Source organism: Haliotis cracherodii, unplaced genomic scaffold (assembly GCF_022045235.1).
Source record: "Haliotis cracherodii isolate W230 unplaced genomic scaffold, xgHalCrac1.p SCAF_3, whole genome shotgun sequence".
NCBI classification, from domain to species: Eukaryota; Metazoa; Mollusca; class Gastropoda; order Lepetellida; family Haliotidae; genus Haliotis; species Haliotis cracherodii.
The window spans coordinates 33601299-33615464 of NW_027266286.1; the positions used below are offsets into that span (position 1 = coordinate 33601299).

The window sequence follows — 14166 nt, forward strand, 5'->3', positions numbered from 1 at the left end:
CCTTAGGGCTATGGCCTGGTGCTCATCGAAATTGGCACATAAACAACTTGGAGTTGGAATTGTTAATTCTGGCCATATCACATTGGTAGAATGAACTACAGTCAGCCCAACTGGCAATATCCATAGACAACAGCACTGTGGTGTGGTGCCTGCGCAATCAGGAAACAACGCATTCCCACTCCCTGCTTTAACAGACATTCAGATTTTTCCATCTAGTGGATCATCTGGTACTACAATTCATAGTTCAGCACATCCCCGGATATGGAAACACATTGGCCGATGCGTTATCACGTCCAGACATGGTGGCTCCCAATGAGTGGAAACTTCACACAGAAGCATTTTAGTTACTGATTCAGAAGTTCGGGCAATCAAACACCGACCTGTTTGCTATTTGCCCAAACTATCAACTCATGACGTTTGTCTCCCCATTTCCGGATCCGCAGACGAGGGCAGTGGATGCGTTCAGCATTCCTTGGGAAGGGCTAAAAGCGTATGCTTTTCCGCCACCTGTTCTACTTCCCAAGGTGACACAAGGGATCAAGGAGACAAGGAATCTTGCTCTGACTTCAGTCGCACCCTGATGGCCAGCGAGAGGGTGGTTCGTTGAGCTTAGAAATCTAGCAGAAGATGTTCCACTACTCCTCCCACAGTGGTCCAACCTAATCATCCGCCCTCATAGCAAATGGCCTCACCAAATGCCAGACAGATTTTGTCTGCATGCTTGGTTTGTCTTTCAAAGGCGTTCAGAGTGAAGGGCTATTCGGCACTCTTGAAAGATAGCACCATTACTATGTGTTTGGTTGCACTTACCTCAGTGTTGGCCGTTCTGGAAAATCGCAAGATGACTAAGGTCTCGGAACTACAGGCCATTTTATGACCTCACCAAGAAAACATTATATTTTTCTTGGCATCAGCCCATACGGCATGGATGAATGAGCTACATGCAATCAATATTACCTGGGTCTGTTTTGAGCATGGGACGCACGGAGCGGTACATCTCGGGTTGTGCTGGTATTTTATAGCAAAAAATCAACTACCAGGCCAACCCGATCATTCCTTCATCATCCCACCAATATCGACTGTTGTGGGAGTCGAAGATGAGGGTGAACTTCTGTGCCCGGTGTGAGTACTTAAAGTTTTCATCCACCGTTCCAAGACTAGGCATGGGTCCAGGAAGTGCTTATTTATACCTGTGTGTCCTTCGTCCACGACCGAAGTTAGTTGTAACACATATGGTTATGCGCAGTCATCCTTCAGGCTTAAGAGATCACCAAACTGGATCCTCCGAGAGCAAATAATGGTCACGAGATCAGGGCGCTAGCCTTGACCATGGCGTTACACAGCAAAGGAAGGAAGGAGTTTTTGGAGGTGCGACACAGTTTTCGCTAGTCATTATTATCGCGATGTGGCTCTCAAGGACATTGAAGGCGTGTGAAGTTTGGCCCTCTGGTAGTAGCCCAGCAGGTTACCAACCCCTGACACAAATAATGAACTCACCCTATACAGAGGCAGTTTTGGTGATTTATTGCTATTAATCTTTATTAAGAGTGTCTAAAAATTATATGATGTAACATTACTATAAAATGAAAAGTTATGTTGAAAAGTACCATAGAGTTTCCATGATTGGAAGGAAACATGAAAACAATAGATAGAATCATTTCATGTTGTCTCTTTATGAACATTTTAATCTGCCAGGGTTCCCCGTCACTGGGAGATAATAACACGGTGTGTTCAGCATGTTCAGTGTAGAGCTGGGGTATCTGTAGATTTAACCATACTAACTGGATTAGGAATCAAACATGGAGAGAATTACAATTTAACAGTGTTTTAGAATGTGGGTTAGCATTTTATGATTGATTTATGATGATGTAATCAATAATCAAACTTCAATATACAGTAACACTTCGTAAACCAATCTTATGATCTCCACTATGAAATAGTTTTTGTGGTTTGGACAGGTTTGTCTTCCATATATAGATGTGAAGGTCATCTTTCTGGCATATAAAAATTATACTTGTGAAAACTGTATTTGATGTGTTCTTGAAACTGTTATTTTACTAGAGTTGAAGACACTGAAGAAACTTGAATCCAAAATACAGAGAAGACTGACTGCTGAACTGACAGAGGAGAGTGAGACGGAGGATTCAGGTAGGAGAAGAGGAGAAATAGTCTTCATAAATATCTGGAAAACTGTTAAGCAAATATGAGGGAGTGAATTATGCTGAACTTATCTCCCTTTTCTTACTGTTGGCATGAAGTGTTTTGTGTTGTGATCTCCAGTACCATGTTGTGTTGTCCATCTCCAGTATCTTGTTGTGTCGTCCATCTCCAGTACCATGTTGTGTCGTCTCCTGTACCATGTTGTGTCGTCCATCTCCAGTACCATGTTGTGTCATCCATCTCCAGTACCATGTTGTGTCGTCCATCTCCAGTACCATGTTGTGTCGTCCATCTCCAGTACCATGTTGTGTCGTCCATCTCCAGTACCATGTTGTGTCGTCCATCTCCAGTACCATGTTGTGTCGTCCATCTCCAGTACCATGTTGTGTCGTCCATCTCCTGTACCATGTTGTGTCGTCCATCTCCAGTATCTTGTTGTGTCGTCCATCTCCAGTACCATGTTGTGTCGTCCATCTCCAGTACCATGTTGTGTCGTCCATCTCCAGTACCATGTTGTGTCGTCCATCTCCAGTACCATGTTGTGTCGTCCATCTCCAGTACCATGTTGTGTCGTCCATCTCCAGTACCATGTTGTGTCGTCCATCTCCTGTATCTTGTTGTGTCGTCCATCTCCAGTACCATGTTGTGTCGTCCATCTCCAGTATCTTGTTGTGTCGTCCATCTCCAGTACCATGTTGTGTCGTCCATCTCCAGTACCATGTTGTGTCGTCCATCTCCAGTACCATGTTGTGTCGTCCATCTCCAGTACCATGTTGTGTCGTCCATCTCCAGTACCATGTTGTGTCGTCCATCTCCAGTATCATGTTGTGTCGTCCATCTCCAGTACCATGTTGTGTCGTCCATCTCCAGTACCATGTTGTGTCGTCTCCTGTACCATGTTGTGTCGTCCATCTCCAGTACCATGTTGTGTCGTCTCCTGTACCATGTTGTGTCGTCCATCTCCTGTACCATGTTGTGTCGTCCATCTCCAGTACCATGTTGTGTCGTCCATCTCCAGTACCATGTTGTGTATTCCATCTCCAGTACCATGTTGTGTCGTCCATCTCCAGTACCATGTTGTGTCGTCCATCTCCAGTATCATGTTGTGTCGTCCATCTCCAGTACCATGTTGTGTCGTCCATCTCCTGTACCATGTTGTGTCGTCCATCTCCAGTATCATGTTGTGTCGTCCATCTCCAGTACCATGTTGTGTCGTCCATCTCCAGTACAATGTTGTGTCGTCCATCTCCAGTACCATGTTGTGTCGTCCATCTCCAGTACCATGTTGTGTCATCCATCTCCAGTACCATGTTGTGTCGTCCATCTCCAGTACCATGTTGTGTCGTCCATCTCCAGTACCATGTTGTGTCATCCATCTCCAGTACCATGTTGTGTCATCCATCTCCAGTACCATGTTGTGTCATCCATCTCCTGTACCATGTTGTGTCATCCATCCCCAAATTTATTTCAATTATTGTTATTATTAGTATTATTAACTCAGTTATGCACTCAGTTATGAAGTCTCAGTTATTTGATGATGCTTATTAGTTTATTTTCTCGAGCAAAAACACTACAAGAGTTATCAGCCTTTGATCATGACATCATAGGTGTCAACATAATGCAATATTTGGACTCACTTGTTTATTTTGTTGTATAACGCCGCACTCGGCAGTATTCTAGCTATGTGACGGCGACCTGTAAATAATTGTCTGGGTAAGACAATCCAGTTATTGACATCATGAGCATCGAGCTACACAATTTGGATACTATCATTTGATATGACTTGAAGAATTTCAACATGGACTTCTCACATTGACCATGTGATGCGGTCTGTAGAATGTGAACATGGAGTGAACCAGTCTACTGACATTTGCCATGTGATACAGTCTGTAGAATGTGAACATGGAGTGAACCAGTCTACTGACATTTGCCATGTGATACAGTCTGTAGAATGTGAACATGGAGTGAACCAGTCTACTGACATTTGCCATGTGATACAGTCTGTAGAATGTCAACATGGAGTGGACCAGTAAACTAACATTGACCATGTGATACAGTCTGTAGAATGTTAACATGGAGTGAACCAGTCTACTGACATTTGCCATGTGATCAGTCTGGTTCACTTCATGTTGACATTCTACAGTCTACTGACACTGCCCATGGCATGACAGCTTATGATGTTTTCAGAAAGATGTCTGCATCGTGAAGATAATTTTTGAATTTCTTTTGGGACATAGACATGATGGATTATTTATATAATTGTAATATACGAACAGCTCATAAGTATTAAGTAGCAGAACATATTTTGGGTATTCTGCATTTATTTTGCATTTATATAATAAATATGGTCAGTGATAAAGTGTACCGCAAATAGCTTTCTCCACACACATATATTTGCTTTTACAATGTGATTGATAAAACTGCTGAATATCCGAATTTTATCATAGCCAATATTTAGATGAAGCTGAACTTCATATTCAGGTAGAGAGGGGTCGAGAAAAGTTGGTGGTACCAGCAGAAAGCGAAAGCCATCGATGTCACTAGAGAACAAGGGAGCAGGTGAGTGGATCTTTGGAACACATTTACGTGTGTCATCTTCCTGAGGCAAGAGAGTTAATTGACTACAAAAGTCCAGTTTCCACCCTTGCCGAACTAGTCTGGTATTATGGATTTACATTTTGGCTTGACTGACGAGTCTATGCATAGTCCAATCACAATCGCACAACAAAATCGAAATCTGGTTTGTAAACTGTGATGTTGATTTCGGTCGATTGAAAGATTCGCAAAGCATGTGCACCGCCAACTCGTTATCAGCAGATATTTTCCAAATATTTTCATGTTTTTAATCAAGGTGCTCACGTGATTTGATGCACTTCGCGATGTTAGACCTGTTTTATCACAACTGTTATGACAGTGGAATCTGATTGGGCCATAGGAGAAGCATAGAAGGGACATAACTCGTAATAGCCACTCTGGTGCCTAGTTCGGCAAGGTTGGAAACTGGACTTTTAAAGTCAGTTAACTCTCTTGCCTCAGGAAGATGACTTGTGTTTACTTGGCAAATATTTGAAGAAAAAAAATTGAGTGACCAAGTGAGCTTAAAGGGAGACAACACTCCAAGTTTGAAGGTCTTGACATATCCATGGGAATATTCCTCGCGGATTCAAAATATGCTTATTAAGTACTAAAACTCTGACTGGTTCGATTTGTGTTCGGCGCTATTCTTGCTGCGCAAAGCGGCACCTATTGGAGGATTGAGGAATGAGAAGCTGTATATCATCACAAATGATCAGATGAATAGTATCTGAAACTATTATTTTATCAGATATAAAATATTCCAACATTCAGTTTTTTTAGTTTCATCTTTTACTATATATGTTTAAAATAATAATAACCATAAGCATAGCACTTTGGAACAACTGATTGCTATTGCCAGATATGTTTTAACATATGGAACAATTTGATCAGTCACTGTTGAGTCCTCCCACATTCTTGCTACAGCAAATGAATGAAAACAAAATGCAAATATCATAATTACAACCGACAAACGTTACATGTATAAAATCAGGCAGTTACCTTCTTTGAGAAATGTTGATATCCACATAAAGGAACAATATCACATACATCTGAAGCTGTACAAAGAAACATGTCCGTTGTCACGTGTCTGTGTAACAATCTAATATATTAAAATACATATAGTGTTTCGGGATATCATGACCCCACTGACCACAGAAGTTTGTTTAGGTGTTTCACATAGGTTTCAAATGTGAACTATGTTCATGATGTCCACAGTTCTTTTTGAAAGTCCATACAGTTAGAATACAATGAGCAATCAATCAATGTATTACAGGCTAATCCTTTGAACAAAGTATGTTGTTTTTTCATCAGCACTTCATGCCTAGATATGTGTGTATTCTGTCTACTTTAGTAAACCTACATATATTAACACTTACATTTTTTACTCATCCTCATTTACTTCTGTGTGAGAGGTCTTTGCTTGAAGAAGTTGTTCCAACCAGCTGAGAGGCCAACACTATCACGCAGCTCCCACGTGACCAAAGGAAGTGACATCACGGATCAAAACATTACTCTTGTCACTTGTTGAGTGAAGACCTGTTTTTGCTGTAGCATTAACTTATTCAAACCCTCCAGTGTTGGCTCTTTGAGTTAATGTTTTTTGTCTTTGTGTTGTGCCTACGGTTTGTATTTTGTACATTCTAAACATTGATAAACATGTGCATAACGTTATTAGATACTTACTGGCGTTTTCTCAAAAGAAAACATAATGCCAGGTGTCTTGTTGTTCCAAGTAGGCAACTTGAATATTTTACGTGGCCAGCAGTTAATGAACTGGTTTGCGTTCTATATTCTTTTTGCTTGGTACCCCACGATTGGCGTATCCTCGCAAGCATTGTTTGTTTTTGTTGTATGTTGTCTTATGTTTGTCGTAATACTTGTTTCATAAACCCACACAGTGAGATAAACAAATTATAGCATACATAATCGGGTGGGGATGCAATGTGATTTTACACTGCCACATTGCAGATATCATGCCCTCCTGCTCAAAGTGCCGGCGTAATATGTCGGCATGGGATCCCCACCCCCTGTGCCTTAATTGTACATCTCAATGCCTCCAGGGTCACCGATGTAAAGACTGTATACTGCTTTCACCCACAGCTTTCTGTCAGTATCTCCGTGTTTCTAAGAAACGCAGAACACAGCAGGCCAGGAAACACTGGCGCAGGATGTCAGATCTCTCTGAGAATTCCCCCGCAAGATCGGCCATCTTGAATGAGTACCCCCCGACCTCAACTACTACCTTGATGTCGTACCCCACGGTCGCAGTCTCCACTGACCACTACAGCGTCTATCTTTACGGCGGCGGGCCTCCTTGACGCCCGGCATGGCGCTAGCTTACTAGAAGGCGCCTATACTATCCTCTGGACAGACGCTTGGTCTCCCACAGGGGCCCCCGCCTACGGCACAGACAACCATGATAAACGCCTCGCCCCTTCAGTACATTCAATACTTACAGACCAGGCAGCCTTCAACGCTAGCGCCTTTACAGACGCCTCTCCTAGTGCCTCTTCAAGCGCCCTTTCAGACGATGCCTATATATTCTATAGTGCCTCCGCCTCGGCGGTCGACCACACAGATGTCGTCTACCTCTTGTCACTGCATGGACTCGGCTTCCACAAGTATGTCTTCACGTCCGAGTGACAGCAGATCTTAACACAGACGTCGTCTACCTCTTGTCACAAGAAAGTCCTCAGGCGCATACCAGTCCCGCCATGGCCACCCCAAGGGAGGTAATGCAGACCGCAGGCACCTCAAATGAATCGCCAGACAGGCACGACTGGGACCTCCCACCCCCAGCTGTCCAAGTTGTCGACACCCAAGTAGGTGGGAGACTGAGTCGCTTCTGGCAGAATTGGGAGATCCTGGTGACCCATATGTCACCAAGATAATCCGACACGGGTACAAGCTGACGCTTATAAATGCCACGCCACTCACGTCGTCCCCCATAGTGGACACATACCCACCTACTCAACAGCAGCTACTGACAAGAAAGCCATAGAGGTCGTTCACGCCCCAGCCATAACACGAGGCTTCTATTCACCTGTATTCCTGGTCCCCAAAAGGGACTCGAACAAACACAGGATGATCCACAACCTCGCTGCTTTCAACAAACACTACCTGGCGTGTCCACCTTATTTCAGCATGACCACGCTCAGGCTACTGCGATCCCGGATCCAGCGCAGGATGTGCTCATCAGCCTGGATATCGAAAACGACTATCTACATTTTCCCATACATCCCCACCACTGGAAATTCCTCCGCTTCATCTTCATGGGAATCCATGTCCCTCAGACACCCCTGGCTCTCCATCTCGACGGACAACATAACCGTCGTATGGTGTTTAGGGAACCAGGGATTGACTCAATTGATCTCGCTCCTGCAGCAGACGTTCCGATTTTTTCCTAGCGGATGCTCTATCTCAGCCAGGCAAAGTCACCCCCACAGAGTGGAAGCTTCACACAGATGTCTTCACTCTAGTTTGTCGAGACCATGGTCTCCCCAACATAGACCTATTCGCCACCAACCAGAACTACCAGATTCTGACCTACATATCACCCGTCCTGGATCCCCTGGCTTGGGCAGTCGACGCTTTCAGCGTCCCCTGGGAAGGACTAAAAGTGTATGCTTTTCCGCCACCTGTACTCCTCCCCAAAGTCATCCAGAAGATCAGTTGACGCAGAACCTCGATCGGACTTTGGTCGTGTCCTGGTGGCCAGCGAGGGCTTGGTTGGCCGACCTCAGAGAGCTGTCCGACGCCAACCCACTGCCACTACCAGATTGGCCAAATCTGCTGATCCACCCTCACAGCAGGCAGCCACACCCAGGACCAGACAAGCAGTGTGTCTTCACATCTGGTCCATTTATAGAGATCACTGAACGCCAAGGGCTACTCGGCGCATCGATGGCGCATCGCCCAATCACCAGTAGCCTCTATGATGACAAGTGGCAATCCTTCGACTTTTGCAAGCTTTTACAAGGGCAAACAACAGGACCCCACATCTGTATCGCCTCAATTCTTGGCTGAGTTCATGCTCCATCTGCGCCATAAGCGTAAGCTCGGGCAGTACCATCATGACCTACCTTGTGGCGCGCAACTCCGTACTGGCAGTTCTGTTGCTAAATCAGACGATCCAAGGAACGCTGTAGACAACGGCGACGCCTCTTTGTACTGGTATCTGCGACCTTGCGAGGCGGAAGTCAGCCGCAACACGATCGCCCTCTGGCTACGAGCCATCATTCTTCAGGCCTACGAGGCCGCGAGGACCCTCAGCGCACCAACAACCCACATGAGATCCGGGCGGTCACCTCTACCATGGTGCAACACAGCAACTGTTCTCTACACATGGAGGGGTGTTTCTGTCGATCCAACACAGTATTCGCCAGTCACTACCTGCGAGACGTCACATTGGAGGATGTGCAAGGCACACATAGCTTTGGTCCGTTAGTAGTGGCCAAGCAGGTCACCACTACTACACGTCACTGACCTCGCCTCCAAGTCCAGAGCCGGCCTTTCGACCTCCCCTGGCGTAAGCCCTGGACTAGAAGGTTCATGCCCCACTTGCATACGGCTTGGTACTCCAGTCTCAACCTAACTGAGAGTTACTGTCAGGCTGCGTAGTACCAGGACACAACGCATACCTGACTCTTCCCATCCATGTAATGGTCATCCAGGCCGACCATACAGCCGAAGATGGACTGAGGGAGTTGAAGGTTCCTGTACATGGAATGGTCACCCGATGCCAACCACACAGCCAAGGCAGGCTAGGGAGTCTGGAAATAAAAGATTAAAGTCCACATCTGAAGGTATGCCCTCCTCCGTTTCCGTCCGATAAAGATGCATTAAGGAGTAATGCAGGATAAGTAAACAAATCTAGTAAAATCTAGTAAATTTTTATATTTGTATACTTATCCTGCATTACTGTGTCTGAAGGGACCCACCCATCGCAGATCTACCTCCCCACCATGACTTCAGATGTTTTGACTTCAGAGTAATGTGAGGATTCGTGACGTCACTTCCTTTGGTCACGTGGGAGCTGTGTGATAGGGTTGGCCTCTCAGCTGGTTGGAACAACTTCTTCAAGCAAAGACCTTCACACAGCTCTTTTCTCTGTCAAGAACAAGCAAGTAATATGCATTAAGGAGTAATGCAGGATAAGTATACAAATATAACAAAATATCTGGGATTTTACTAGTTTTGAGAAATCCACTGCTCTAGATAACAGTGATTAATCAATCAACTGATTAACAGTTAATCCTTTGATCAATGTGTTTAGCAACTCTACTGATTATCCCTCTCTTGCTGCGCTGCCACCTGCATATTACATAACATGTAGGACATTCACCACATCAGATCTGGATGTATAACCCAATCATAGATTAAATAATTCCCCCAGACACAATGTAAACCACTGAGTGCTTTATTACCTTGACACCCTTATAGGCAGTGGTGAACATTAGTGGGATATTTTGCAGTCTTTGTCAGGTAATCTGAGTAGTTCTACCACTAATTATACCTGTAATACAATCATTAACTGAACATCAAGTGAATGACGATAAGTACACAGGTAGAGAAACATGAAACATGGATGACAAGAAGGGAGTAGTAACTGTTGTATTAAATGGAATTTGTCTGAAAAATAAGAGTGGTTACTGTTGAGTATATGAACTGAATTTCATTGTTACAAAAATAATACGTACACATCTTTTCTGTATACCATACTACATAATGTACACATGCAGATGAATTTGCAAGGTTAAGGTAACCATCATCTACTCAAATGTGAGGATTCAAGGGGATACCAGTAAACCCTCGCTGTCAACAAGGTTTTCCAGGTGGCCCCTCACTGGTCAGAAGCCCAGTTTGTTAGTCGCTGGCGCGGGACAATAAAAATAGCACCAGCTGGACGATTGAAAGTTGGAGTGTGAAAATAAAATCATGATAAAAATAGGAATAAAACTGGTAAAGGGACTTACAAAGAAAACGATGGTAAATTGCCAGCTATATAGCCATCAATCTGTTGGTACTTCTGTAAAAGAGATCCACATGAATCTGTTCTGTCACATTTTTGCAATTTAGTTGCTTGGATCACATTTGACCCTGTCATCTTTTGTCATCAATTTGATTGTTGAGCACAACATTTATTTCTCTGTTTTGTTTTAATATTGAGTTACTAGATGAAATTTTCTTGAAAATGCAGTCTGCATCATCTGTTGGATTTAGAATTTGGTACTTTTTTTTATCCTGATGCTTGATATTTAACAGACACTTGAACTTGTTGTGTAATTAGGCAGGTGGGCTACAATGTGTTTTGACTTAGTGTAAATGACCACATACAAGATTTCTTTTTCTCAGAAGCAGCCAAGAAGATTTGTTCAACTGCTGATGTCAGCGCTGATCGCGGCAATACAGATACTGATGATGACGCGTCAAGCGAGTCTGGAGAAGATGAGGGAGGGAACTCTGTTCAGACAATGGAAATATCACAGTGTAAGAATCAAGAGACTTCCCATATTGATATACATGTAGTCCAATTATTGCTTGAAAACCAGTAGAGCTTATTCCCTGTCTTTGAGACTGCCTTTGTGGTCTAATAGTAGTGCGTCTACACACACACAGACACGACGCGCTCGTGCACGCACGCACGCACGCACGCACGCACGCACGCACAGACTATGCTTGTTGTAAGTGGCGACTAATGGGATTGGGTGGTCAGCCTCACTGACTTGCTTGATGCAGGCCTTCGTATCCCATTTGCGTTGATCGATGCTTATAATGTGGCCATTGAAATAGAAACATCTGTTTTCTTTTTAGAGATTAGTAAAATGTTTTCAAATGTTCATGTGTCTTTCCTATAAGTCAGCCTATAAACTCCAGGAAATTTTTCAGAGTTTTTCCCTGCCATTAGTTTAACACACAAATGTGGCCACACTTTATTTGTCAGCCAATTTTGAAAAAATAGTTTTACGTTATTTGCAATAATATGTTTTTCTTACTTATACTAATAATTTCACAGTCCACATAAATCCAGCTGACCTACAGAATGTAATGAATCATCATCAATTGCCTGCCCTGACTTTGTCTAGGAGTTGATGTGAGACTGATGTGATGTGGTTGTGCCATATTTCAGTGCCAGGAAGCAGTGTTGGAGCAGGCATTGTGACAGACTTGTCGTTTGCAAGTCTGAAGGGCAAAGTTGCAGACAACTCCTTGAAAGGAATAGAAGATATGGGCTTTACCTACATGACTGAGATTCAAGCAAAGTCCATTCCTCACTTACTGGAAGGCCGGTAAGTTGGAAGTTGACTTCACTGATATGTTACCGTAAGATATGTAACTGAAGTTTTGTCAAAGAGAATAGTTTATTGTGATATTTCAACATTTCTTAGGGATAATTGTAAAAGAAATAGTTGCCTGTCTAAAATTGGCAGTTTTCATGTTGCAAAATCATTTTAATTTCACAAAATTTCAGATTAATTCAGTAGAAATCTAAGCATTATCCAATCACTTATGATTCACTACTATGAAACACCACCTAAGTTTGCAAAAGTAATGTTCACTTCAAGGTTACTGTGCAGGGTAATTTAAATATCATGTGTCAATAACTCTGACTGTAACCATCCCGACCTTACTGGAAATAGGTCAACTGACCTATGCTAGCCATGCTGTGTATTTGTACAGATTGGTTTGCATGCTTACTTGTATGTAATGCTGCAACCACTCGATCAAATGCCTGTCACTGCACATCAATGTGGCAAAGTCACTGACTTCAGTAGACATCCCACATGCGCAGAAACGAGGCTCCCCTTTTCATCGTTTCTTTCGATATACGACACCCAGGGGATGGAAATGATCACCTTCGTACGGTACAATCTTTTCAGACCAAAGAATTTGATATATTCAGCCGTAGCTACTGTAATGGTCTTATTGACTTCTGGAACTTCTGTTAAGGAGATTCAACTTTCTAGTGAGTCAAATCACATGTCTGGTTTATAGTCATGTTAATCAACTAAAGGGGAATAACTCCCAATGATCTACAGTACAGTGCTGGTACAACAGCTAGCTATAATAACTGTGTACATAGCACTCTGGTGGAACATGCTATAATGTAAACATATTAGATATATTGACTTACTGCTACATCTCCCCCCTAAAGTTAATAAAGCTTTTCTTTAAAACTAAATGCAACACAACAGAATATATAAACTATATTGCTCAAACTCAATGCTTTAGAGTCCATGATATGAGTTTGCTTTAACTCCTAGCATGATAAATGAGTATTTTAACTTTATGTTAAACTTGTGGAAATGACTAGAACACATACATTCCTTGAACTTTAAAAAGTTATCTGAACAGTCCTTTGAAAGTTTTTGAACACTTTTGTAAACACATGTCAGTCATTTTCATTCAGTCTTTCTTAATATCAGTGTTGTTAACTTGCTGTTGTTGCATCGGAGCTGTTGTAGACTGTTGTGGCTGCTTGTTGACTATCTGCTTGGGGAGTAGCAGATCTCTGCGATGTCTTCTGATGATTCCACCAGAATCTGTTTTCAGCAAGTATGACCTTGGTGCTACTTCCTGGATTACTTCTCCCTTGGTTTTCCAGTTGTTTGTGGTCTCATTGTGTACTCTGACATTGTTACCTGGTTGGAGTTGAGGTAGAGGAGCTATTTCAGCATTCTTGTCAAAGTAGTGTTTCTGTTTTTCTCGGGCTTCATACTTATGTGCTGCTACTGCTTGTTGGTCTGGAGTGTTCATTTGTAATATTGATGATTTCAAAGGGAGGTTTGATCTTAGTCGACGATTCATCAGTAACTGTGATGGTGAGAATCCGCATTCCAGTGGTGTACTGTGATATGCAAGGATGCGGAGATGAGGGTCTTCTCCGCTCTCTATGCATTACTTTATGATGTTTTTAACAGTCTGTACTGTTCTCTCAGCCAACCCATTTGACTGAGGGTACCTTGGGCTTGATGTGATGTGTTTGAATTGCCAAATATTTGCAAACTTAGCAAATTCTGCACTGGCAAAACATGGTCCATTATGTCTGTAAAGCTCATCAGGTATACCATGCCTCCCGAATGTTGATTTTAGAGCTTTGGTGACGGCTTGACTTGTTTGACTTGACAACGCAATCACTTCAGGGTAGTTGGAATATGAGTCGACGATGACTATGTAGTCTTTTGACGATAACTCGAATAAGTCTGTCGATACTTGTTCCCATGGCCTTGTTGCTACTGGATGGGAAATCATAGGTTCGGCTCTCTGCCGATGTCGATGTGTCAGGCATGTGTCACAGCTGCTTACCATAATGTCTATCTCATGGTTCATTCTTGGCCAGAATAGCACCTCTCTAGCACGTTGCTTGCACTTTTCTTGACCAAGGTGACCTGTATGTATCTTCTGAAGCATTGTTTGATGAAGATGGAT

The 14166-nt window shown here is 43.1% G+C and overlaps 1 protein-coding gene across 1 annotated transcript in view; it reads left to right on the plus strand.

Moving 5' to 3' along the window:
* Positions 1 to 14166, plus strand: part of LOC139474912 (uncharacterized) — a 49643-nt gene that overhangs the window by 6991 nt on the left and 28486 nt on the right. The window contains exons 2-5 of the mRNA XM_071258104.1: positions 2062 to 2148; positions 4642 to 4719; positions 11092 to 11226; positions 11867 to 12026. Of these exons, the coding sequence (XP_071114205.1) occupies positions 2062 to 2148; positions 4642 to 4719; positions 11092 to 11226; positions 11867 to 12026 (460 nt within the window). The remainder of the gene's footprint in view (positions 1 to 2061; positions 2149 to 4641; positions 4720 to 11091; positions 11227 to 11866; positions 12027 to 14166) is intronic.